The sequence below is a fragment of the Denticeps clupeoides genome, chromosome 4, assembly GCF_900700375.1.
Source record: "Denticeps clupeoides chromosome 4, fDenClu1.1, whole genome shotgun sequence".
NCBI classification, from domain to species: domain Eukaryota; kingdom Metazoa; phylum Chordata; class Actinopteri; order Clupeiformes; family Denticipitidae; genus Denticeps; species Denticeps clupeoides.
The window spans coordinates 3287929-3314546 of NC_041710.1; the positions used below are offsets into that span (position 1 = coordinate 3287929).

A 26618-nucleotide genomic window follows, 5' to 3' on the forward strand; every position below is an offset into this window, starting at 1 on the left:
TCTTACTGTATTGTACTGTATTGACAGGAGGGGGTTTAAATCGTCCCAAATGACGGCAGGTGTGTGAGAGCTGTCAGTCATGCCTACAGGCTCCACCCCTTTTTAAACTTTGTCTATAAAAACATCATTAATGGTCTGGGTGGCAGAAATAATTACACATTGACAAAAATCGCTTGCTGGGTGGCTAGATGGTTCCTCCTCTCCAACACATAGGTAGTCAGCAAGACACTTTTTATTTCTATCTGTTTATTTCTGTAAATTTCTGTAAATTCATGTGACATTGGCAGACATGCCCCATGTGATTAATAGCTCAAAAAACATTTTTTGGGGCCAGCACAAGTTTCTCCTGAACCATGAAAATGATGTCGGCAAAATAAATAATCTTCAGTGTCCTGTACTTATACATCAGAGGACAAATCTGGTGGCTCTGAAGGATCAGGCTGTTGTCTGGAGAAGCTTATGTGTGTAACCTGAAGAAAGAAAATTGAACAGAGCGGTCATTTCAGAAATCATTAAGGCCTAAAAGCTCTACTCTTCACTCTACTGTACTTACATGTACATCACAGTCATGCAGGTTTGAGACTTGGTTGAGTTCATCACAATCCATAAAAGGCTCCCTGCAAACAAGATGAATACAAAATGTTTTTCATGCAGTTTCCTTTTATTAAACCTATTTGTGGTCATTGAGAACTTACTCATCTGAACTTTTCAGTTTTCTCCAAAAGACCAAAGCAGCACAAGCCACCACAATAACCAGTAAAGTGATTCCCACTCCGATTCCTATGGACAATGAATCTAAACACACACAAAGACAAAGACATATATGTCTTTGGCTCCATCTGTCCATTTATCATTAGTACACAATTTAATATTGAACATGTGGCAAACCATTATGGGGAGAACAAGAGCCTTGAGTGAGATGAATGTCATCAAGGGCCACGCTGCCACTGGAGCCGTGGCCGTGGCCCTTCTTATACTCGAACACAAACTGTGGGAACAAACAGGACAACTTAAATATCTTCAGAAAGTAAAATAACTTATCATGAAGTGTGGAGTATGCACAGTTCATCACAGAGCACTGTTGATGTGGGGAAGTAAATACCAAAGTTCATTTATTACCCAGTATGGCACACCGACATCAACATGGACACGCCCCTCGTCCCAGTCATCGCAACCGCTGCTGGATTTCGTCCACAGCACGTGTTCACTGTCCCCGACAAAAGGCACAAAGGGTGACTTTCCACCATTTACATCCATCCATGTTTAACAACCTTTTCTTCTCATTACCTGTTATTCAGGAACAGCTTAAGAGTCCCGGTGTCCTGCCCACGCATGTGGTACCAGAAAGACAGACAGCGACCTCCCCTGACTGGGCGGTGGATCTCACCGAACAGCATGGCCGCATCCCCACCCTGCCCCACTGCGGTGTCTGCGTACAGATAATGTCCTGGGTGCACAGATTGGGGAGAGCAGGACCTGTCAGGAGGTGAAAGTATTCCCATTACTGCCGATAGAATCGGGCCACTGTCTGACCAGCAGGTGAGCCGGTGGTGTGGTCCACATTCGGCCCTGAGCTGGACTTCGCCGTCTCTGCGCGGCCCCGGAGCCAGTCGGCATCATCCACGCCCAACGCGTTGGTCCAGCCACAAGCACTGAGCTCAAAGTCACAAAACCCAGGAGCAGGGCAGGGTGTGTCTATCACCAGCACGTCATCAATCGCCATGTCTCCCTGGTCACTCGGACCCGTAACGCCTTCCACGATAATCTGCAAAACGACAACGTTGTTATTGAGAAGTACTTAAAAATACTCAGTGACGAGGGTCAGAATCACATCAGAATCACATGAATTAGACTTAATATTTTAACATTCCCAATCAAACGCATCATAATTGAAAGAAAAGGATTTCATCATGTAAGTAAAAAGTGTTTAATTTGGATTCAATGCCAAATCACGTTTGATCAACTTAATATCACTGAAAAAATATTCAGGTCCACATGATTCATTAGATTTAGGCTGCCCTAATTCATTTAAAACCACACATATTTAATGAATTCAGCTTGATTTTATTTTATTTAGATAGATAATTAAAGATCAAACTGATCAAACGTGATTTTCCATTGAATCCAAAATAAATCCAGTCCAGACTGGATAATATACATCTTGCTAGTAAATGTGCATGTTGATTATGGAATCAGATCAATGTTATTAACCAATTGTGCACAAACCAAAATCCACAAATGTATATTGTGGTTACAAATACACAGTAATGACCACAAATATAGAACGGAATACTTTTGTGAACATTTTATTGTTTAATCTGTATACATCGCTGGATTTGCTTGTTCGATTTTTGGCAGTGTGCTTAGTTTTACAAATGCATTGACCAATCACAGATGAATCCTTTAAACCAAACACAGTAAGGCTCTTCATCATCTGCGCAATACCTTTACAGAAGCAGGTATTAGTGTTTGCTCTTGTTCCTGATTTAGCTGGCCGTTTCAGCTGTAAATGGAATTAACCTGCATTTCTACACTTGACCAATATAGATCTGATCTGATTCCAGAGTTGATATTGTCCAGCTTTGACTCACTCTGTAGGACGAGTCCGGTGTGTTCTGTAACGGAACCTGGCCAAACCTCCACAGGTCGCCCTGGTCCCCTGTTTGTGTGAAGACTAGGGACAGGTCACGCTGTGTGCTGGGCTGCTGGTATATGTTTAGGGTGCCAATGCCGTGTCCAAACATGTGATACCAAAACTGCAAACACATGCCTTTCTCTGTAACCCGGCAACATGGAATTGGAACAAAGAGAAAAAACATTAGGATTTTCCAGCCCATACTAAAAGTCAAAATGGTAAATGTTTAAATGGGAAATTGATACCACTGTTGACATTAATATTTTAATAGTGATTTGTGTTGTTAATAAATCATTGTTTCCAGAATGTCCCGCCTCTGCACATTCATATACATATACTGTACTTCATGATATACAATATATTAGTCAATTTCAAATAATAAAATATATTAGCATGTTTTAGAAGTAGAATGTGCTTTCATTAATATTAATATATTAATTGATTATATCATATCATATATATCAAGTATACATCATTAATATATTGTAATATTAATGAAAACACATTATATATTTTAATATTAATGAAAACACATTCTATTTCTAAAACATGCTAATATCTTTCATTCTTTGAGATTGACTAATATATTGTATATCAAGGTGTCACATCCGCAAGCTGATGGGGGAATGAAGTACAGAGGTGGGACATACTGAAAACAATGATTTATTAACACAAAAAATGTGTTAAATCAAAATGGCACAAGGGGCAAAAACAGGGGAAACAAAGGGGAGAACATAAACAGACCCGCAGCCGTGTGTCGATTGCCAGAACTTAAAACAACTAAACACCTAAGTTGCAGGGTCCACATAAAATGTCGCAACAATGACTGGCTGCTCCGAAGTTCTTTATAACATGAACAAAATATATAATACAGAATAAATAATATAACATTAAACAAAATACAAATGACTGAACACTGAACACACTGAAGCAGTTGGTGCAAACATTTAAAAAAGTTGAAAAATATTGTTCACCATGCACACTGGCATCCACCGGACTGAACGTCAACCATGTTCAGAGGTGCTCAGAGGGCGTTCATATAGATCTAACTAAACTATCATTATGATATTATAATTTTTTTTGGCCCCTGCTGTAAAGTTGTCACTTTCTGCATCACAATCGGCATCATAACCTGCAGGAAACAGCGGCGAGGCCATCCTGGCACCATGTCCAGGGGCGTGGCCATGGGATTTCAGGTAGTAATAGTGTCCTGTGGCAGTATGGGTGGTGTGGTCCATACTGGGACCGGTGCCGGTTGTAGGGGTCTCCCCTGATCCTCGGGCCCAGTCAAAGTCATCATCGGTTTTCTGTTGCCAGTCACAGTCTCCCTCCTCAAAGTCACACACATCTACAGTGACGCAAATAAAGTAAAACGAGGATTTAATAAAGCCACACCGTCATGCGGCCACTTACATTCCTCAGAATAAAGTCCAGATCTCAGTTAGAACTTCAAATACATGTACATTAAAATCACTTAGTTTGGAACTCTGATTATTAGGGCATTCCTAAAACATTGCCGGTGTAGGCGTGAACATTGCCTGTAGGAGGACATGCTCCTTGTGCAAATGAGATGTCATCGACTGCGACGTCCCCTGCCTCTCCACCCACAGAGGCCTCAAGAAGAAACTGGTGAACGTCCTTCACCGTCACGTGGTGCTGCAACCGCTCCCATTGGCTCTCTTGAGACCCCGCCCTTTGCCATATCTGCATTTGGACGGGTTCAGAGTCAGACTGGAGCACCAGCAATCATGGAAAGATCTAGAGTTAATAAGCATCATCTCACAAGTGTTGTGCTCCTTGATTGGATGCTCTTCATGAGAAGCCTGAGTGAGCCCACGGTGGCGCCGAACATGTGGTACCAGAGCGTGATGCAGTACCCCTGCTGAGGCGCGGGGGGCAGTAGAGGAGAACTCAGCTGAGCCACTTCTCCGACTTTGCTCGGAGGAGAGCTCTCCAGGTAGACGTAGTGCCCTTTCAGTGAAAAAGTACTTTAAACTTTTCTGTTCTCTGAAACAATGACACCATACCAGCACCTGAAAGTCCACGGCTGACCTCTACCGCTCGTGTGGTCCCCTGTCGGCCCAGTGTTGGCAGAGCCGGTTGGGCCGGACTCTCTCTGCCAATCTAAATCCCCCGAAGCGTCCAGGGTCCAGCCGCACAGGTCCTCTTCAAAGGAGCATCCGAGGAGCGGCAGATCTGGAGGAAAGACGAGGACGTCGGCAGACAGATCCTCTCTTCAAGTCGAGCTTTATTGTCATTTCAGCTACATACATGTCCAACAGCACACAGCGAAAAGAAACGACTTTTCCCCAAAACCTGGTGCTACGTGTAACATTCAAACAAAGTTACATACTGACATAAAATTTGACAAACCGGGCGACATAAAGTGCAATGCAAGCAAACTAAATATATAGACGACAAATAAAAGAGACATCGCTAAACCGGTGAAAGGAATACTGAAGGTGGCAAGTAAAAAATTGTGAAAATGCTTGTGTAATAGTGCAAATATTGCTGTTAGAGATAGTATGTTCCAAATCGAGAAGAGATACACACACTCACCATACACTCACACACTCACACACCTACAGATGATTCCGAGTCGCTAATTCACACAGCAAGACACTTAACCCTGAGTGTCTCCAGGGGGGGCTGTCCCTGTAACTACTGATTGTAAGGGCGTCTGATAAATGCCATAAATATAAATATAAAATGCTCCCACCTGGTGGCTGGTATGAAGTCTCGCAGTTCACAAAGGTGACGTCATCCAACGCAACAGTGGGCGTGGCCTGGCTCTCCATGAGGTCACTGCTGAAGATGATCTATAGTAATAAGGATGAAGAATGTGAAGTACAGTTGACATATCCTATCAATTAAAGCAAACAAATGTTGTTTTGGGTTGCAAAAACAAAATGTTTTTCTGTTGATAGTGTTATTTTTGACATGATTGACACAAGACACAACTTAATTGCTGATCATGTGATAATCGCTATATGAAAATAAAATTCAATATTGTTGACAAATAAAAACGAGACTAAACGTGATAAAAACTTTACAAAATTTTTCGAGTTGTTGATAAAAACAAGTCAAAACATTATTTCCTTTCGTTCATTTGCGCTATTAATATTATGCAATGTTTCTGTTTCCTGCGTGTCCAATTTGGTCATTGCAGATTACATCACTTCCTCAGTCGCTGTTTGCGCATTATTTATATTTCAGAATGATTGTGGAGGGTAATAGATATATGGTGGTGGGTTATCAGATGTCTCTCTTTCTTTACAACGAAGTGGAAAAATAAACAGAATTTCAATTTCAAGAACTTGAAAAGAACTTGAGTGCTCATTGTCCCTGAGGGGGACAATGATTTCTGTTCTGCGTACTGGTGGAATGGAACCAGCAGATGATGGAGAATGTTATGACACTCTGGCTCCAGAGGTATTTATACTCCTCGACTAGCTCTATTAGGTGGCAACTGCTGCAGCCAGGTCCCTCTTTTTGTTGGTGAAGAGTGCCACCATCTCTTTGGTTTTGCTGACATTCAGTTCCAGACGTGAAGTGTCGCACCAGTCCACAAACTCAGAACAGGACCATGGTTGAGAGAGGGGCCTGACGGCAGGGACAGGAGAACCGTGTCACCAGCGTACTTTACCAGGTGACAGTTGGGCTGTCTGGCCCTGCAGTCGTCTGTGCGTAAGATGAAGAGCAGCGGAGACAGCACGCTGCCTTGGGGTGATCCGATCGAGGTGTAACTGAGGTCTGAGATAGTGCTGTTAACCAGAACTCTCTGTGGTCTGTTGGTCAGAAAGTCCAATATCCACAGGATTGTCTGGTTGTCCAGATGGAAGTTGGAGGAAAGCTTGTTAGCCAGGATGTGGGGTTGCAGGGTGTTGAAAGCTGAGGAGACGTCAGCAAACAGGAGTTGGGCTGCTCCAGATGCTTGTGTGTGGTGTCTGTGATGAAAGATTTTGCATCATCTACACCTCTGTCTGAGTGATATGCAAATTAAAGTGGGACCATCTGTGAGTTGGTGGTTCTGATTATGTGTTTTTTACGACCCTCTCCATGGCTTTCATCACAAGAGAGGTAAGAGCCACGGGCCAAAGGTCATTCAGGGCTTTGATTTAGCTTTTTTTGGGAGTGGGGATGACTGTGGACTGCTTCCCAAGGAGCTCTGGAACAAGGTCTGAAATATGCCACCTATTTGCTGAGCACAGTGCCACAGAACTCGTCCGCAGATGTGGTCTGGGCCAGGTGAGCTTCTCTAGTGCGATTGAAGAGTTGCCCGAGTTGCTGCTGCCCTCCACATGGATGTTTCTGGGGCTGGAGGCTACTGTGTTTGCAGAGGCCAAGGTTTTCAGTCCCTGCCTCAAAAAAAATCTTCTCCAGTTTTTTCTATTTGTATTTTGGTTTTGCTGTTTTAATTGCAAGCTTGACTTCTCTGTGGATTTCCTTCTTTGCAGATTCCAAGCAAGTAAAGATAATCATTTTCTTTTTGTTTAAGATACCCTTGAGTTCTTTGGTGATCTAAGGTTTATTGTTAGGAAACACACATTCTGAAATGCGGCCACTAGAATGTACTGTATGCAGAGTATTCCTGACTCTATAAGGTAATAATGTACCCGTTAACCTTGTTTTAATGATGAAATGGGCTTTACTATAAGAAAATTGTTTTTTTTTCTATTCTACTAGGTACTACTATATGGATTGGGTTAAATAGAATTGCATTATTAAAAAAAGACTAAAATACAATTTTCATTGACTAAAACTAGTCGTGGATAATTCTGACTAAACTATGACTAAAATGGTCAGACGTTTAGTCAACTGAAAGTGGCGTGTCTAAGACTAAGGAAAACTGAAATGACCGTTTGATGCAAAAACTAAACTGAAACTAAAATACTAAAGTGAACTATATCAAAGGGTGGTAGTAGCCTAGTGGGTAACACACTCGCCTATGAACCAGCAGACCCGGGTTCAAATCCCACTTACTACCATTGTGTCCCTGAGCAAGACACTTAACCCTAAGTTGCTCCAGGGGGACTGTCCCTGTAAATACTGATTGTAAGTCGCTCTGGATAAGGGCGTCTGATAAATGCCATAAATGTAAATGTATATCTGAGAGTCAGGATTTCTCCATTTTAAAACCCCTCACACACGCATACACTTGGTATAAGATGCTTTCACATCACATCCCACAGTGACTCAAATATGTGCATCTCACTCCCACACACATACTTTCTCTCTCTCTCTAACAGACAGAAACACACCGTGTAGCTCTGAGGCTGTTCTCCCAGTGGCAGATGCTCTTGGCTCCACATGGGGGCGCTGTCTCTTGTCCGTGACCACAGCTGATCTCTCTGGCCCCCGGCGCTCTGCAGTGACACTGAGACAGAACCAGGACCCACCCTGGCCATGTGGAAGTGAAACCTGACTCACCGGACAACAGGGAGGGACAAGTGTCACAACAGACAACTGTCTGTTACTCAATAAAAAAAAAAAAAGGTCACCTTTGGAATTCTGTGTAAAATTAAATTAATTCATATCTGGCATGGTGTGATCTACACACACATATATAAAACATTGTTTACTGTTACCAGATCCATTTACTCTGTATTGCTGCTGTTGATGTGGTTTTGATGTAGTGAGTGTTAAAATGATTGTTGAAAAGTGCACGAAAATGATGACACCCACAACAGCTGGCAGTAGGGGGATGTGGGAGGAAGCGTTGGGCTTTGGAGAAGAGCAGGATGCTCCTGCTGGTCCCCACTGGCATTCACCCACATGTAGTAACCTGGAGAGGCATGAAAAAAGAGCTTTTTCAGGGATGTAACCATGAATCGACTAACAGATTAAAAACGGTAGAGGTAAAAGAGAATTGTGAATTGAAGTAAAAGTGAATAAAAGTAATTTTTTTACACTACAAAGCCCCTGGGTGCACGGAGCTGGTGCATATGCACCTGATTAAGCAGTCCTGAGCAATCTTAACTGAAGCCAGTTATGCATGACTCCTTAAAAGCAGTTTGACAGCACCTACTGGGCGCTGCAACATTAAAATGAACATTTCTGTGGTTCCTGTCATTTTTGGAGATACGCTTTAGGGTTGGTTTTGAGTTTCTTTGTGTTTATCCCTGTTTTCTGGCCCTTGTGCCTCTTTGTTTTGTGTTAATTAAAAATTATTTCCTGTCACCATGATGCCCTGTGTCTGCGCCTCATTCTCCCTTCAACCACAAGTCGTGACACAAGGAAGCATGCTGGTGCACAGAATGCAACACATTGAGTGCATTTACTTCAAGAGATTTAATTTAGTCTGGAATGCAATTTTATTTGCAGTTTTCATAATCTGTCATTTTGAGTAAAAAAAAAAGGTGTAGAAACCACACCATGAATTTGAGGGGTATCAAATCACAAGCTCGTAAAGTGAAGTGATTGTCACATGTGATACGTGTGAAATGTGTCCTCTGCATTTAACCCATCACCCTGAGTGAGCAGTGGGGCAGCCATGACAGGCGCCCGGGGAGCAGTGTGTGGAGACGGTGCTTTGCTCAGTGGCACCTTGGCGAATCGGGAGTCGAACCAGCAACCTTCTGATTACAGGGCCGCTTCCTTAATCTCTAGGCCACCACTGCCCCACTGAGTGCAACGTTACATCCCTAGTTAGTTTAGCTCAATGGACGTGGAAAATAAATGCACCTTGTATTCATGTACTACTGATGGTAGTTCGATGATCATGGTTCATGGTAAGATGAGTGTTGGCCCCGATAAACACCTTTCTTTACAGCCTAGTTTGTTGCAGCACAAATGTGCTGCAATTTATATAATAATGTTTAGAAGGTTCTAAAAGCTTCAAGTAATGACTATCAGGCTCTAAAATGTCCTAAGTCAATTTATTCTACAGCTATTTAGAATATTGGTTTCATCTTACCAGTGCCAGTTGTGTGATCCTGAGGGGGGTCTGTTTGGTCATTCGATTTTTGCCGTTGCCACTTTGGAGCCCCAATGCTGATGTCACTCCACTGACATTGTCCCAGTTCAAACGAGCACGGACCTAAAGACAAGAGGGATCTGTAAAAACCACGCAGCGAGCAGTGTACACATGAAACACAATTTACAGACTGTAAACCAATTAGATGAGTCAGCATCCTATTGCATGGTCAGCATCCTACCACAGGTCTCCTCGTCTTCACCTAGAGGGCAGTCAACTCGATAATCACACTGGGCGGTGACGGGGACACATTCTACACCATCAGATCGCCAGCAGAAAAATTCGCCCCCCTAAAGGCCAAATCGGAGCACAGTGAACCAACTTCAAGCGACAAAGAAGGAATGATGCTCTACTGCATGAAATCTCACCGTGCAGGGTTGGGATGTAGGGGTGAATGTGGGTGTGGCACCGGTTGATGGTGGCGTGGTGGGCATGAGTGGCAGCTGGCTGTTTTCAGGGTCATGATGGCACTGCGTGGAAAATGAAACGTCATCCAGGGCCGAGTGCCCTTCGGCGCCCTCTTCAGCCTCTGTGTAGCGAAAGACTATCTGCAGGAAAACAACACATGCGAAAAAATCAGTCACGTTCTCTAGGTCACTCAGGTCCTCTGACACTGGCCTGTTAATTAGTCCTTGTTCATGAACAATGCACCACGGAGAAGCACCAGAAAAAAACTTTTTAGCTTCTTATTGACTTAAACACCCATTTGTATTACAAATTATTAAAAACCTTTATTGAACTTTGTTGCTGTTATGCACCCATTCTTTCATTCATACAGGCAAAATATTATCTCTTGCGAGTTGTTTTAGTTAAAGTGAAGTGATACACAGCAGCACAGCACATGGTGCACACAGTGAAATGTGTCCTCTGCATTTAACCCATCTCCCTTAGAGAGCAGTCGGCAGCCATGACAGAGAGCAGTGTGTGGGGAAGGTGCTTTGCTCAGTGGCACCTCGGGATTCGAACCGGCAACCTTCTGATTACGGGGCCACTTCTTTAACCGCTAGGCCAGTACTGTGCTAACTAATGTGGACTGTTGCTCGCTTCCATTGGTAGTAGCCTAGCAGGTTAGAGACCTGCCGATGAACCACAGTTTCAAACCCCACTCACTACCATTATATCCCTGAGCAAGACTCCAGGAGGACTGTCCATGCAACTCTGGAAAATGCAAATGAACTGCCTTTCCCTGACCTTGCTCACAACTGCAGTGGAGAAGGTGATCTCCGCCCTCTGCCACCGAAACACCGGCAGGTGACTCCCACTCCAGAGCTGGTAGTCACTGCTGCCACTGCGTTCGGTCCTCAGCTTCACCGACAGCCTGACCTCTGAGCCACCATTGTGTGAGTAGTGGTAGAACCGCACCTAAAGAACAAAAGCTCCAGTTTCTTCAGTCTTTATTGTATTAAGAACTGCAACAGGTAGAAAATGCAAGAACAAGTTGAAAAGCAGGACTAAATCCACACCCGATTTTACTTAATTTGAACGCTGACTAACAAATAATGCTTTAACATTTGTTACTCCACTGATCAGCACATGGATGGAATGGCAGGGCTTTTCAGAAGGCATCACATGTGATGGAGGGACCACTTTCATTCCATTCACCACTTTCATTCCGTTGATGCATTCAAGAAACACCCAAAACCTGGAGTTCAGCTGTTAGCAGGCATGTTTCTGCTTGGCTGAGATAAGCATGTATGGGTTTATGGGTTGTCCTGACGTCCAACACTGGTCAAAGTGCTGGTTTAGAGACTCACGGTGCAGCCGGAACTTGGCAGGAGAGTTCTGGAGAGGATTTCTGTCCACTCTCCTGGAGTGAGGGGTTGTCCAGGCATGAGAAAGTAACCTGCAGCAGGTCGGTAGGCGGTTAGAACATGGCAACATGCTGGAAGTTCTCCCTACTGGGGGGTGGCAGCGTTAAGCCTACCTGCCGCTGAGTTGCGGGTGTGGTCCCTAGGAGGGCCGAGATTAGGCAAGGTGGTCTGTCCTTTCTGCCGAGTCCATCTGGGCCCCTGGGCATCAGAATGTCCACTTTCCCACCAACACAGGCCCCGTTCGAAACTGCAGCGATCCAAGTACCCAAGGGATTCTGGGTACATGGAGAACCCAGTCAAAAATCCTCTAGCTGGACAGTGGGTGTGTACATCCGAATTTCTTTTCATATTTTCATAACTTTACTACCTGCTGTGTCAGCATACTGTGTTCAGACAACACCAGTTGGGAAACCGCCCTGACTTCCCTCTAGCTGACATCCAATACTCAAACCAACAACCGCAAAGCACGCTTATATGCTCCCATTACATACAGTATATTTAATCAAGTTTCTCCCTCTGGACTTGAACCTTGGTATGTGGAAGGCTGAACTTCTGCACTTCTCAAAAGTTTTATATTTTAAACCATTGACTCATATATTTTGAAGAGGGCTTAAGTAATTGAATAGAGTGAATCATTTCATGCGTATAATGAGTATAAACTTGCACAGGTGGCAAAAAGTTTTTTTAATTCTTTACAAATGCAAATAGTACGCAATACTGCATACACTACACAAGCAGCATCTGCGTTAAAATGGATGTATGAGGGACTTTTGTTGCAGTACGCGTTAATAGCCGAAGTTATTGTCAGTGTCATGGATTGTATTGTGTTGTTATTAATAGTACAAATGCTTCGTTTTTGGTCTACATCTCACCACAGCGAGTCTCATCACTCATGTCCCCACAGTCATTGCTGAAGTCACACACTCTGCCTGCCTCCACACACACATGATTGGAGCACGAGAAGAAGCCTGTTGGGCATGGGTCAAGGGTCTCTGGAAGATCACATAGTATATATATATATATATAGCCCTGCTGACATGTTCACATTAAAACCTCAAGTAGTTTTTAATATATTATTTTAATCATTGTATCATTTCATTTTAATTTGGATTTGGTTTTGTACCTGGAAGTGTGCAGTTGAAGAAGGAGACGTCATCAACTGCAATGTCCCCAAGCTCACTGAAGGTCCTGGTGGCCTCCAACACCAGGCTGAACACCTGATGCGTGTGGCCCATCCCCAACTCTGCTCGGCGCCACTCGTCTCCGTGGTCACCAGAAATACTTAAGAGTGGGGTCAGCCTAGAGCCCTCCTGAAGCAGCACTGTCAGACCCCCGATTCCTGAGAGAAGAAACTCATTCACGTCCAGAACTGAAGGTGCTGCGTGGTGCTCTGGGGTGCTGTGTCCACAGTCTTACCCTCTCCAAACATGTGGTAGTAGAACTCGAACCCACAATCAACGCTGGCCTGATCAAACGCAGGGCTCTGCAGGGCGGCGTAGCTGTTGTGTTCTCCATGGTCTGCTTCCACAGCCATATACCATCCTGAGAGCCAAATCAACCCAGCAGTTGGTGAGATGTGTATTTCACGAGGGTTAGCTGATAATTGTGTGTGCGTTACCGAGCTCTGTGCCAGTCGTGTGGTCTACAGAAGGACCAGTGTTCGCAGAATCGGTGCCATTGCGGTCTCGGCGCCACGAGAACTGGCCCACGCTCACATCGCGCCAGCCGCAGGTGCCATCCTCAAACTGGCATGCTGTGAGTGCGCTGACATTTACATGGTCTGCAGCAGCACAAAGTGAGGAGGGCTGAGGACAATTTAAGTCATGACCCATCCGGCTGACCATGCACCAGTCACTCTGTGCAGCTTTGGTCTGCCAACTACCTCACTTGTCACTTTAAACTTACCTCTGTTGCACTACATGGTTTTGCACTCTCCACCATGTGCCCTTATTAGTATATGGTGTTTTTAAAATTGTATATTGGGTTTTTTTTAAATTGTATTTATACCTTTGTATTCAATGTTACTGTTTTGTATTTAATGTCACTTGTATGGGTCTGAGAGTAACGTAATTTCAATTCTCTGCATGTCCTGTACATGTGGCAGAATTGACAATAAAGCTGACTTTGACTTTGACTTGACTTTGACTACTTTGACCGATTCCAAGGTCTTTACAAACAAGACAACCCAAAGATGAGCAGCCTACTATGTTACAATATGCAGATTTGAGATTCATAATCTACTTCATTTCCTGCCATGCTATGAATCAGTATCATGTTACAACATAAGAGGTTTATTATTAAGAGCTTTATATTTTCACATGACATTTTTTTATGTTATAATTTGAAACTTATATCATAAAAATATGAAACTTATGTTTAAAAAAAATGTACAAATATTTTTAGCTCTATATTGTTAAATATTAGAACAAAAAATTGGAGCTTAGACACAAACAAATGTTTGATGCTTCAACAAGTTGTGGTTGAAATAATTTTTAAATTGTCTACAATTTATACCGATAAATATGATCAGTATGTGGCAATATAAAATTGAAATAGCCTCCTTCAAGTTGTGAAGTCTAATGTGTTAAAACTGATGCATGCCTAACCTCCAAAAATGTGAATAACACATTTTCAATTAACTTTTTATTAATATAATGAATAACTACATTTTAGTCACACCAAAAAGCAAAAAAAAAAAAGACAAAAAGTATATATCTTACCTTGACAAATGTTGGGTGTTATTAATATGTCGTCTATGGCAATGAACCCACTGCTTTCAGACTCAGCCTCTAAAAAAATCTGAGAGCACACAACTCCTCAAACATTGACAAGACAAAACTGACTCTACCGACTGGGCACAGTGGCTCAAGCCAGAGGTTCTCAAACCCCAAGGACTGCAATTATAAAAGACTTTAAGAATCAGTTGCATTATTGACTGTCCTCCACGCAAAAAGTCAAACACACAGCAAGTGAGGACATTTAAAAAAAAGAGACTATTAAAAACTTCTCCTGCCAATACTACCAGAAGGTACATGTACCATAGTTTGTGAACCAAGGGCTCAAGGTACGCCTACCTGAATGTGTTCTGCCACAGACAGTGTATTCGAGAACCGGATCCACTTCTTCTCAGTGAATCGGGTTTCTAGCAGCAGATCCTGTGAATCCGTCGCAGAACGGGTAAACACTCGAAAGGTCCCCGAGTCACTGCACACAAATGTTGAGAGGCCTGAGATAATCTCGCTGCACACAAGCAATGCAAACGTCCCAAATCTGTGCCCACCTGTCATTTATGTAAATCCAGAAGCTGAAGCAGAGCTGAGAGATCTGCTGGAACCTCTCTGACACGAGCACAGCCTTGCTGTTGGGGTTCTGAGTTCTGCTCAGTAAGAATCTCCCTGACGAAAACAGGTCACAACATACGGTTCTGCAGCCTGCTAAGTTTAGTCAAGAGGCAACTGATATAAAAGACCCTAAGCTCACCATCTGATGTCTGAGTAGTGTGGTCAGTCTCAGGACCCTGAAAGTGTCCATCTGCTTGGATCCACTCGTGTGTCTTCGCAGTTGCCCTACCAGCACTATTCCAGGTGCACTGTCCAGACTCAAAGTCACAGCTTCCTGTAGGTGTGCAAGCTCCATCCGTCACTGCTACATCATCCAGGAGAACGTGCGAGTCAGGAGCTTGGTTTAGAGTTGCTTTGAAAGCCACCTGGATGTGGACAACAAAAACATTTACAGCATTCAACAGACATTTACAGCATTTATCAGACGCCCTTAACAAGAGTGCCTTACAATCAGTAGTTACAGGGACAGTCCCCCCCTGGAGACACTCAGGGTTAAGGGTCTTGCTCAGGGACACGATGGTAGTAGGTGGGATTTGAACCTGGGTCTTCTGGTTCATAGGCGAGTGTGTCACCCACTAGGCTACTACCACCAAACAGAGCCCTTTGATAGGTTGAGTAGCTTATTTTTTTAAAAGAAATGTTGTTCCATCATGATACATAATGGTGGTAAAAAAACAATCATGGTGTCACATTTACGCATGTACAGGAAAAAGCTGGGATCTTTGGGCCCTCAGCCAGCAAGCACAGCAAGAACAGCACACGGTGACGCAAAGAAACATGTCCACTGCATTTAACCATCACCCTTACTGAGCAGGGGGCAGCCACGAAAGTGTGGGGACGATACCTTGCTCAGTAGCACCTTTGCGGTTCAGGATTCGAACCAGCAACCTTCTGACTCCGGGTCCATTTCCTTACCCGCTAGGCCACCACTGCCTGAAGTCTCAGCTGAACACACAATGGATGCGGACCAAGCCAGGGGTCTCACCCGAAATTTCGACGGAGAGGAAACGGTCACCTCCGACACCTCCCAATCTGAGGGGGACGCCCCAGTCAGGATCCAGAGAACCGGACCCAGCTCACCCTCCCTCAGGATGTGCACAGACAGGGAGTCTTTCGCGCCAATGGACAGCTTGTGCCTGCACAAAAAAACATGATGAAGAAGACACAAAGAAACCAAAGAAATTTACTAAATTTGTTAGTAAAAGTTAATTAGCTAACAAAATAAAATAAAAGCTCTTCAAGTACATACATGAGTAAAATACTTGATATAGGGCCAGTCCTGCTTCCCACAAGGTCCTTGTTAATGCATTGTACATTATGGGTTTTCTCGCACTTTGTCACTTTTTACCACACACTAGGTAGTTGAAGGTAGATTGTACAAACGATTGCATTGCAATAAATTTTAACCTTGACCAGTTTTACTCCTCATACATTTACATATATTTTAGCTGATTTGTGGAGCAGTGTTACGTCCCTATCAGTATCTCCAGTCAAGTCAAGTCAAGTCGGCTTTATTTCTAAAGCTCTTTAACAGCATTTCCACTCCCCCATAAAGTGCTGTTCAAACATAAGACATGAATGGACATACAAATATACTCAAGAAGTACAATGTAAAATACTTATTAATGCAGTAAATATACATGATAAAAACACAAGCAATGGGAGACTGGGCCAAGCGAAGCATCTTTGGAACTTTGAGGAGTTTTCACCACTTGAGCTGTTTGAAAGACTGAATGGTTTTGGTTGTGCATGATTTCTCACCAGAAGCTTATACACAATGCCACCGTTGAGTCCATCTCTGGCGTGAGCAGCTGAATGGACCCTGACCACTGAAGATCTGTCGCAAGTGCAGCCATGGAGTGACCTTTCGGCAGAACAAAAACGCTGTGTCCACCGCTTCAGCGCAGGAAATTGCAAAAGCAACACTTCCTACAACATGCTTTGCACAAAGACAAACACACACTGTTTTACTCACCCAGACGGGTTCCGTAGGTGTGGTCCGGCCACTCATGCCCACTTAGATGAGTCCAGTCCCCATCATCTGTCACGTCCTGCTCAAATCCACATAGGGATGTACTCTCAAAGCCACAAGGATCTGTGGCAGATTAGAACAAGAATAAATCTAGAGGACTTTCCGTACGAATATATATTTATTGCTCATGAAGCTGGTTCCACAGCTCTCTAAAGGATCATCGGAACAGGAAAGTGTGCGCTCGTACCGAAATCCACACAAGGCCCTTCCCTGATGGCGATGTCATCAATGGCAATAAATCCACTTCCTGTGCCATTACGGCCTCCCGAGAACAGCACCTGCGGAGCACGTCCTGTTCATTCTGTAGTGTATTTTTGTTCTGTATATTGTGTCATGCCTGTGTATTTTTTTGGGGTTGTTGCCTGTAGATTTTTTTATGTGTTAGTGACTTTTTATCAGACGCCCTTATCCAGAGCGACTTACAATCAGTAGTTACAGGGACAGTCCCCCCCCTGGAGACGCTCAGGGTCAAGTGTCTTGCTCAGGGACACAATGGCTAGTTAGTGGGGTTTGAACTAGGGATGTGCGTATCGATCCTAAATATCAATACTATCGATACCAAGTTGGTATCAGAATTGAATTTTCGCTCTTCTGTTCCTTTAACACATTCTAACTGAAAGCAAATGTGCCGGTAGAAATACTGCTCCTCAGCGTGACTCAGTAACGTCACAGAAAAGGTCCCTCTCTGTTGGGTCACCAATCATGCCCCACCCAGCATGGCTCCACAGGACACACACTTTTTAGTCCGATTTTCCACTCGCATTTAGGTGTTGTCTGAGGTATCAGTATCGGATCAGCATCACCAATACCAACCTGAATCTCACTTACTGAATTGGATCGAAAAGGAAATCATCTGGTGTCGCACATCCCAATTTGAACCTGTGACTTTGTGATCTTCTGCTTCAGAGGCGACTAGGTCGCTACCCCCGACTAGGTCGCTACCACCTCGTGTGCCACCTTCAGCATCTGCCTAGCGGCAAATCTTTCTGCGTTTGTGTGTGTGTGTGAGGCAAACACAAGCCTTTCTCACTCGTTCTTTGTCAGCCGTGCTGATGGTGACCTGTGCGCTCAGCCATTCCGACTCCTGGCTCCCTCCCCTCGTCCACACAACATCTTGGGAGTTTTTCTGAAAGATGCACAACAGAGTGTGTAATCCTAGTTTACTTATATCTGCAGCACTGTGTCTTATTCAGTAGGAAATGAGGACTGGGAAAGGCATTAAGACGCGGGACACCTGGGATCGATATAAACCAGGATAGATCAGATGATTTAGTGAGTTAGTGCGGGGTCTTGTTATCAGCTTATGTGTTAGTCTGGGAGCTAAACCACTCAAAAACAACAGTACATAGAACTCCAGCACTTTCACATTCAATCACTCTGAACTCTTTGCACAAATCCCTTTGCACAAATCACTTTGCACAAAATCTTCGAGCTTTTTACTTTACTGCTCCGTGTATGACTGTGTATGTGACAAATCAAATTTGAATTTTTCAATTACGTTAATAAACTATGTAGCGTACCCCATAGTAGCATGGATTACTCTCTTACTTCTGGTGCCAATCTCGTACAAGCTAAATCTACAGATGCAGATCATCTGCTCAGAGATGATCAGAGGGACAGAGTCTCCTTCTTGGCACGTATCATGTCATTGTTCCATGCAATATACGCCTTAGGTAAATAAATATCTGATCGATTTTCAGTGGGGCTTTGTTAAAATAACACCTGGTGCTTTTGCCCAGTACTGTTTATTTCGAAAGTGAAAGTGATTAATTGTCACATACCGCCACACCGGAACCCGTCCCCCTGGTGAGCAGTGGGCAGCCATGACGGGCGCCCCGGTGAGCAGTGTGTGGGGACGGTGCTTAGCTGACAGGGATTCGAACCTTCTGATTTCCCGCTTCCTTACCCGCTAGGCCACCGCTGCCCCAAAGACAATCATCTACCATGAAATGCCATGAAATGAGCAGAAACACCTACGCTCTGCACCAGGACGTCCAAGCTGGACGCAGATGCCCCAAGCATGTAGTACCAGAAGCCCACACAGATATCATCGGCCTGTGTAGCCACGGCAACAGAAATGACAGCAGGTTCGGCCTTCTCTTCTCCTGACTTGTTGACCAATAAATAAAATCCTGCAAGAAGACGAAGAAAGAACGTTGCTGTTAGCGCGTCTTCCTTCAGGAGTCAGCATTTGTAAATGTAAAATATCGTCATTGTGCATGGCACCTTGATTATTTTCTGCTGTGTGATCGTACAGTGGACCAAGCCATGGTCCTTTTACATGGATGCCATTCTGACGACTCCATGCAGAACCGGAGTCCTGAACCCAGTCACAGAACCCTGGAATTAATTTCATTTCATTCCCAGTCTGCATTCATATCATAGCCTCAGTACCTGCTTTTATTAACCGTTAGCTGCTAGCTAATTGCTCATTGATGCATTAAATGTTAACAGAATTATCAGGAAAACACTGCTCCTCACCGTCTTCAAAACTGCAGGACATGGCTGAGACCGGCGGCGACGTCGGCTGAGTAGTGGGGGCTGGTGTCGTCGGGAGCAAATCAGAACAGGCCACATCTCTCCTGACAAAGATGTCATCCAACGCAATAACGCCATCCACGTTATGAGGACACGAGGCTTCGAAGATGATCTATAAGGCAAACTATGTTAAAGCAAATTCGGCAAAAAAAAAAGGGTTAAAATCACTCAAAAAAAGTCACCTGATGTCTGTTTTGGGATGTGTAGTCCAGCATCATTTTGTGCCATACGTCCTTTTGGTTCCCATTCTGACTCCACAGAAGGTCAAGGGTGCCTGACTCGTTGATATATACACTGAGCTGGACCAAATCTAGAAAACGAATTCTCTTTTACTTTCATCCCTGATGTGTGGGTTCTTGGCTGAAAGAGGTTTCCTCACCATTTTCGAACCACATTTCCATGTGATACCAGAACTCCAGGCAGCATTTGGAAACGGGAGCCATGTGCACGCTGATGAAGTGGGCAGTCTGTTCTCCGCTGTATGCGTCGAAGACCATGTAGTGCCCTGCAGACACAGGTTCATGGGAAACGTTGGCTGAACGTTGCACTGATGGCATCTTAACTGTATGCAAAACCTGAGGTCAAAGTGACACACCGAGTGCAGAGTTGGTGGTGTGGTCTACATCTGGGACGAATTTTCCCTGGCCGGACGCGGAGGTCCAATCCCAGGCCACAGCGGTGGGACCATACGGTCTGTTCAGCCAATCACACATGTCCATCTCAAAATCACAGAATCCTACAGCAGAGGGTCACATGCATGGGTCACGCAGAAGGAATCCATGTGTAAAGACTTGTTCAGACTCAAAAGGTCACGCACCCTCAGGTGGACATGGCCCATTGAGGATCAGGAGGTCATCAATCGCAATGTTTCTCCCTGGGCCGTCACCAACCACAGCTTCAAACACGACCTGTCCACAGCACAGCCACTAACATTACATTTACAGCATTTATCAACAGGGACAGTCCCCCTGGAGACACTGTAAGTGGGGTTTGAACCTGGCACTTTGTGGTCACATGGTGTGTTATCCACTTGTCTGCTCAAAGTCAGCAGCTGTGCGTCACCATTTCATTTATTGTATGAACATACTTTAACAAATATTGAGCGCTTTATGAATCATGTATTCCTCAACGCTGTTTATCTGAATACACATACCAGTTGTAACAGAAATGGCCTTTTCCAATTGTAACTGGTGACGTTGATGTAGTACTGATGTTTGCACAAGGCAGTCTTGTGAAACTGGTTCTGGATAAACGTTTCGTAAAAGAACATAGCAGAAACATGCTCACTCGGCTAAACCAGAGGGCAATCGAGACATGCATCGGGGCTGTGGTTGACTCTGAGCAAAGCACCGTCCCCACACACTGCTCCCCGGGCGCCTGTCATGGCTGCCCACTTCTCACCAAGGGTGACGGTTAAAAGCAGAGGACACATTTCATTGTGGTGGCAGAATCTATATTGTATGAACAACTGAATTAGTTTTGTTGAAAAATATGAGAAAATTTTGAAAACAGGAATAAATCCTTATGTCCACAATAGAAAGTCATTTCATGCACAAAAATTCATTTTTGCTCACAGATTGTAGAATATCCCTTTTGCACAAAAATCTGAATTTGAACTCTGTCTCCCTCAAAGGTGCAATGGGTTCATAGCCATAAATCAAATCTGACATCATCCTCCACTTACTCTTGGAGATAAAAATGAAGAAATAAGGCCAAGCGTCCATATACACAGGATATGTGCATGTGCACACTTGCACACACACACACCGTAAGTATTCCAACGCAGCATGATAGGTATATACTGCATCGTATAGGCCGAATGCCCACTGTTTATGAATATCTTACTTATGGATATGGAGCACTATTTGCCCTAAATCCATTTCATGAAAATATGAGGAAAAAAAAAATCTTCTTATTTGTGCGTCCATGAGCGTTATCATAGTTTTGAAATGTACATGGAATATACAGTTACATTCGTGGCATTTGTCTGATGATCTCCAACGTGACTTTTTAGTGAAGTATTTTATTTTTTCCTTTTATTTTGAATAAATTATAATGGATACTGTCACTGGCAGGCCACCAGGAGAAACCAAGACGACGGAGAGGAAGACCCCCCGGAATTGGAAAGAGACAGTGTCAATATAAGGCGGACAGGTTTCATTTCAGTATTGTTTCATTTTCTCTTCGATACCTTGCAAAAAAACCTGCTTCTGCCCTCGATGCTTCTATTGCCCAGCCCTCTGACAAGCCCAGATCGACTCACACTCACAGACCTTGATTAAGCCTGACACCTTTGTATTTGTCCCGTTCCCCATGAGTCTTAATCTACAGTCCCTGCCCGTGCCCTTCACCCTCCACCAGACCCACCCTCGCCCTTGCAACACCAAATCTCCACAGAATGCCTGATCTTCTGCAGCGTACCTGATACGGGGAATCTGGGCTGAGCACGGTGGCCCTCCCGTGTCTCCACAGGTCCCCCTGATCTCCACTGATGGTCCACAGAGGAAAGCTGGAGGTGGAACGCTGCTCTGGGCGTAGGCGCACACTGAGTTCACCGACCCCCTGCCCACCCATGTGGTACCAGAACATCCAGCACTCCCCGCTCTGGGGGGTCGGTGCGTTCACGGTGGTCACCATGTGACCACGGCTGCCCTTGGGATGCTCCCACAGATTGCCACTCAGGTAGTATCCTGAAAGAAAGTGACGCAATATTAATTTTTGTACGTTTGTCTGTAATTCGAGGGCCACTTTAAATATGAAGGACCCTGGGTGAAGCAGGCCACCTCTCACCCTGTGCTGTGCCTAGTGTGTGGTCAGCTGCCGGGCCGGGAACACCGGAAGCGTGGCCCCCTCTGGCTCTGACCCATGAGAAGTCTGCTGTGGGGTCCGGCTGCAGGCCGCAGAGCGAGGCCTGGAAGGTGCATTCCCTCTCCGGTGGGCACGCTCCATCCACGCCGCTCGATACCACCACATCGTCTATCGCGATGCTGCCGTGGGTGCCTCCCAGGACCGCCTCGAAAATGAACTGTGCGTGGAGGAGCAGAGAGGTGATGAACGTTTCCCCCGCGAGAGTCTCGGCCTGCATGGTGGCGGCGCAATACCTGCACAGGTGGGCCACCTGCTGGCAAAGTGAGGTCTACAAAGCGCCACTTGTTCCCATGAGTCCCAGTTCTCATCCAGATGTCGGTCTCGTCTCCTTCAGCTTCCTTCGCCTTGAATTTCAGAGTACCTAGAACATGCCAGAACATTGTCAGTTTATTCAGATGGTGAAAAACAAGCACTGGTTCACTTATTCAGTCTTTATCGCAAAAATTAAGGTCCCTGGTGGTCTAGATGTTTCGGCTCCTTTACTGCCACGACCCAGGTTTGATTCTTTATTGTGGCAGTGGTGGTCAATCAGGTAGGGTTGTGGGTTCAGACTGGTGGTCTAGTGGTTAGGATTCTGAACTCTAACTGCCGAAGGTCCCCTTGATCGAGGTACCGTCCCCACACACTGCTGGCTGCCCGTTGCTCACTAAGGGTGAAGCAGGTTTGGGGTGGTGGTGGCCTAGTGGGTAACACACTCGCCTATGAACCAGAAGACTCAGGTTCAAATCCCGCTTACTACCATTGTGTCCCTGAGCAAGACACTTAACCCTAAGTTGCTCCAGGGGGACTGTCCCTGTAACTACTGATTGTAAGTCGCTCTGGATAAGGGTGTCTGATAAATGCCGTAAATGTAAATGTAAATGCAGGGTTAAATGCAGAGGACACATTTCACCACGTCACCGTGTGCTGTGAGGCAGCGTGTCGCAATGACAGAAACAACCACTTAAAAAAAGGCAAGGCAAGAGAAAAGTCCTTCTTGCATGCGTGCACAGTCCCTGATTCAATTTAGCCAGTGGTGAGGGTCAGAGGTTTTGTTTACCTATGCTGCTGCCATAGATGTGATACCAAAAACTGATGCACTTGGCCTGCTGCGGGTAGCTCATCATTCTAGCGGTCATGGAGGGGTCCGTGGTTCTGTCTGTTCCGATGAATATGTAATAACCTGGTCAAGAACAGATCTGATGAAGAAATGCCACCAACACATGACTGTAAGAAAGTCTACACTAAATAGTGTGAAGTACATCATGATATATTTACATCATAACAGAAGCTTACCGAAAAGGATCACAAAAAAACATATACATTTTCATTTTTCTCCTTCTCGTGAAGTAAAAATGCAACATTTATATTCTTGAATGATTTAAGGTGCTTAGAGGACAGCAGCCGATGAATGAGCTACCTTCTCCAGTCGTGTGGTCGAACTCTGGTCCAGGATTAAAGTTGGACGGCTCTTTTACCCTCTTCCATGTCATGCTGGCAGAGTGGTCTGGGTACCAGCCACAGGCGCCTGTCTCAAAGTCACAGGACAGCCAATCGGAGCCCGGAGGGATGGCCCCGGCAGAGCAGTAAGGGAAGGTGATGTCGTCCAACATAACATCCTGTTTCTCGTGGAATGAGGGTTTCATGGAGAACACCAGCTGGGTGATGGGAGAACAAGATGGATGGTCGGCAAAAATATTCATCAATCAATCCTAATAAAAGAACAACGCAGGAAGAAAATATTCTACCTTGGTACCTTCAGGACGATTCCCAATGTCTACAGTGGCGTTCTCCCAGCCTTTCGTCTGAGATGTCCTTATGTCCCACAGGTCAGTAGTTGATGAATTTGTGACAACCCTCAGGGCAAAGTCAGATGATGATCCATGGAGATGGTACCAGAAACTACAAGTGAAGTATAAATAATGTAAACTAAATGGTAGACAATGATAAACGAGGCAAAGAAGAGTTTGCAAAGCTCCTTACCTACATCATACCTTTGGCTACTAGTTTAGGGAACTAGTTGTGTTTTGATTACATTTAATGAACTCTTCATATGCAGTTTGAAGCATTCTACTTAGGTTCTTTATGTATCAACTATCTACAATTTTACAATCTTGTTATAAAATATGTTAAAGGAAAACCATTTTGTACCAGATCTGGCATCCAAGAGCTGATGCTTTTAGAAGAGTCCTCTCCAGAAGTGCCTCTGAAAAGAAACCCGGTCTCTCGCCTTCTACATACATGAACTGGCCTGGGAGATAAACTCAGATGAATGAATGCAGGACGACTGCAGAGGATGACGAGGTGACGGTGAGTGGGGAAAAAAAGCTCATACCGAATGCAGATCCAGTGGTGTGGTCCACACCTGGAACTGTGCTCACGTTGGCCATGACCCGGGTCCACCTGATGTCACTGTCACTGGTGTCGTTCCAACTACAGGAATCACGCTCAAAATCACACGACCCTTTCAGAGGGAACCATTATTAAAATATTGTCAGAATGACAGAAACACAGAGACTGGAGCCCAGCTGCTCTGTGTATTTATATATAATAACTGCTTAGGATAAATACACAGATCTGTGTATTTATGCTCTGTGTATTTATCAGTTTTATATATATTCCTTAAAAATATATATTTAAGGAATCCGCCCCTATTCCTTCTTACAGAATTGTATATATTTTTAAATATAAAATTCTGTAAGAAGGAATATGGGCTGATTCCTTAAACCCATGGCATTCTGTATACCAAAGGAATCCTCATCACTCTCTCGAATTGCACTGTGCTTGTGGATGCAGTCCAGGCTAAGAACTTGGTGATGTCCTTCTGGCCATGGAGGGCTGGCATAAGCAACTATAAGGAGAATTTCACAGCTTCAGTGACCTTCATCAGCACTGTACATTTCAACAACTTTATTGTGCAGTATACATTTGTCTTACACTCCAAATATACTCCAGTTATCTTACACTCCATATAAAGCAATAAAACTACTTCATTAAATGACAAAAAGAATTATATTCATTCAAATTGTGTGCAATTTAATATGCATAAAATAATAAACAGTGGAATGATTCCTGGTTACCACACAAGCACAGCACAGGTAACCAACTAAAACAGTTCACACAAATGCAATGTGCAGAAATAAAACCGCTTTGCTTCCCCCTTACCTGTCAGGAGGAAAAGTACAAGGACTTGCATTCTGAACGGGGCTGAACAAGTGCTGCAGGCCTACAGCGTTTAATCTGTCCACAATTCCTCGCTGAGAATCACTTGACAGGCCGAACGGAACTTTTAACCCGTTTTATCTCAACTTATCTGTGCTCAAAGTTCACGGTGTACCTGCGCTGGCTGCATTTACAGCAGGAAGCACCAATATCCTCCCAAGCACGTGGCCTAATAACGCTGTTCGAATGGAACACAAAGGCGCATTTCCTCCACACGTCCACACAGGATTTACTCATGTCGCAATGTGAAACGGCTGCACTTCCCTCCGCTGAGCCAATTGAAGGAAATCTAAAAGTGCTTTGGACGGTGCTAAATTAATGAATTAACACCCTGAGATTATGAAATAAAATGTTTATTATTTATTATATGACGATTCAACACATTCACCTTTACACCGATGCTTTATTAGCTGCTTTTGCATGAGTATATATGAGGTTTACTGTGGGTGATTGAATACACTTTGCATGCACGCTCTCTCCATGTCGCTGTGACTTGGTGAAGTCCTGGGATAAACTCCAGCAGCCGCGACCCTCAGTAGGACTAAGTGGTTGTGGGAAGTGAGTCGGCGAGTGAGTGGCACATGTAGACCAAAGACATGGAAGTGAAAGGGTTCTTCCTCTGCAGTATTTCACTTCCAACTAAGCGGCAGTTCGCAAACCGCAGACTCAAGTGCTCCCCACCCAAACACTGGCTGTGATCTGGTTCATTAAATCTTTACGGCTTTTACACGTGATAGAAGGTACAAGTGAACCCAGCTACCCTGCTGATGATTATGTGGATATTGCATACCTGGAGGCCTATAGCTATATACGGCAAAAATGATTTCCAAGGAAGTCTTGTTTCTAGAAAATGTCTCTTATTATTAATCAAAATAAGATGTAAAGTATTATTTTAAAAACAAATTATCTCGTATTGAGCAAAAAAATCTGCCAGTGGACTTAGAAAACTTACATTTCTTATTTTGTCCAGTCTGAAGAATTCTAGGAGTACATTTCTCACCCAAATGACTAAAAACTAGATAATTTTTTTAAAATAGGACTTTACATCTTATGTAAAAAATGCTTGACAAGATGATTTTTCTATTTTGATTAAAAAAACAAGACACATTTTCTAGAAATAAGACGTACTGCTACTGTGATGTCTCGGTGCTCCCAGCACCAAATCACAGCCATGCATGGGTTCAAATCACCCACAGCGGCTGCCCGTTCGATGTGA

The 26618-nt window shown here is 44.3% G+C and overlaps 2 protein-coding genes and 1 long non-coding RNA gene across 3 annotated transcripts; all 3 read right to left on the reverse strand.

Annotated features, from left to right (window-relative positions):
- Positions 1-229: 229 nt before the first annotated feature.
- LOC114787746 (MAM and LDL-receptor class A domain-containing protein 1) lies at positions 230-17082 on the reverse strand. The gene is made up of 33 exons (XM_028975590.1): positions 16983-17082; positions 16739-16858; positions 16525-16627; positions 15749-15899; positions 14903-15128; positions 14703-14817; positions 14497-14626; positions 14143-14221; positions 13041-13202; positions 12839-12964; positions 12546-12761; positions 12295-12414; positions 11536-11697; positions 11366-11454; positions 10803-10973; positions 9980-10159; positions 9793-9901; positions 9552-9674; positions 8321-8420; positions 7897-8056; positions 5355-5454; positions 4688-4831; positions 4419-4606; positions 4148-4339; positions 3768-4029; positions 2592-2776; positions 1534-1765; positions 1288-1447; positions 1120-1207; positions 889-988; positions 696-795; positions 554-617; positions 230-470 (listed from the first exon to the last, which is right to left on the reverse strand). The coding sequence occupies exons 3-33, from the start codon at positions 16617-16619 to the stop codon at positions 399-401; spliced, it is 4401 nt and encodes a 1466-aa protein (XP_028831423.1). The 5' UTR covers positions 16620-16627; positions 16739-16858; positions 16983-17082; the 3' UTR covers positions 230-398.
- Positions 17083-17680: 598 nt separating this feature from the next.
- Positions 17681-24396, reverse strand: LOC114787747 (MAM and LDL-receptor class A domain-containing protein 1-like). Its single transcript, XM_028975592.1, has 15 exons — positions 24332-24396; positions 23929-24082; positions 23601-23838; positions 23241-23363; positions 22435-22562; positions 22124-22358; positions 21755-22023; positions 20151-20241; positions 19929-20069; positions 19713-19838; positions 19516-19643; positions 19277-19445; positions 19022-19135; positions 18773-18927; positions 17681-17921 (listed from the first exon to the last, which is right to left on the reverse strand). Exons 3-15 carry the CDS (start codon positions 23824-23826, stop codon positions 17766-17768), a joined length of 2061 nt encoding a protein of 686 aa, XP_028831425.1. The 5' UTR covers positions 23827-23838; positions 23929-24082; positions 24332-24396; the 3' UTR covers positions 17681-17765.
- An 8-nt stretch (positions 24397-24404) lies between these two features.
- Positions 24405-25038, reverse strand: LOC114789329 (uncharacterized). Its single transcript, XR_003749648.1, has 3 exons — positions 24927-25038; positions 24516-24644; positions 24405-24431 (listed from the first exon to the last, which is right to left on the reverse strand). It is a non-coding gene; the product is annotated as an uncharacterized LOC114789329 (long non-coding RNA).
- Between the last annotated feature and the right edge of the window lie 1580 nt (positions 25039-26618).

Coding starts and splice junctions, on each gene's coding strand:
- LOC114787746 (XM_028975590.1), bottom strand. CDS start 16,619: ATGGCTGCACTTGCGACAGATCTTCAGTGGTCAGGGTCCATTCAGCTG. Junction 12,415..12,545: donor CTTCAACTGCACACTTCCAG/GTACAAAACCAA, acceptor GTGATCTTCCAG/AGACCCTTGACCCATGCCCA. Junction 8,421..9,551: donor GGATCACACAACTGGCACTG/GTAAGATGAAAC, acceptor ATGCCTCTCCAG/GTTACTACATGTGGGTGAAT.
- LOC114787747 (XM_028975592.1), bottom strand. CDS start 23,826: ATGAAACCCTCATTCCACGAGAAACAGGATGTTATGTTGGACGACATC. Junction 22,024..22,123: donor CACACTAGGCACAGCACAGG/GTGAGAGGTGGC, acceptor ACTTTCTTTCAG/GATACTACCTGAGTGGCAAT. Junction 19,136..19,276: donor GTCCTGCAGTTTTGAAGACG/GTGAGGAGCAGT, acceptor AATTAATTCCAG/GGTTCTGTGACTGGGTTCAG.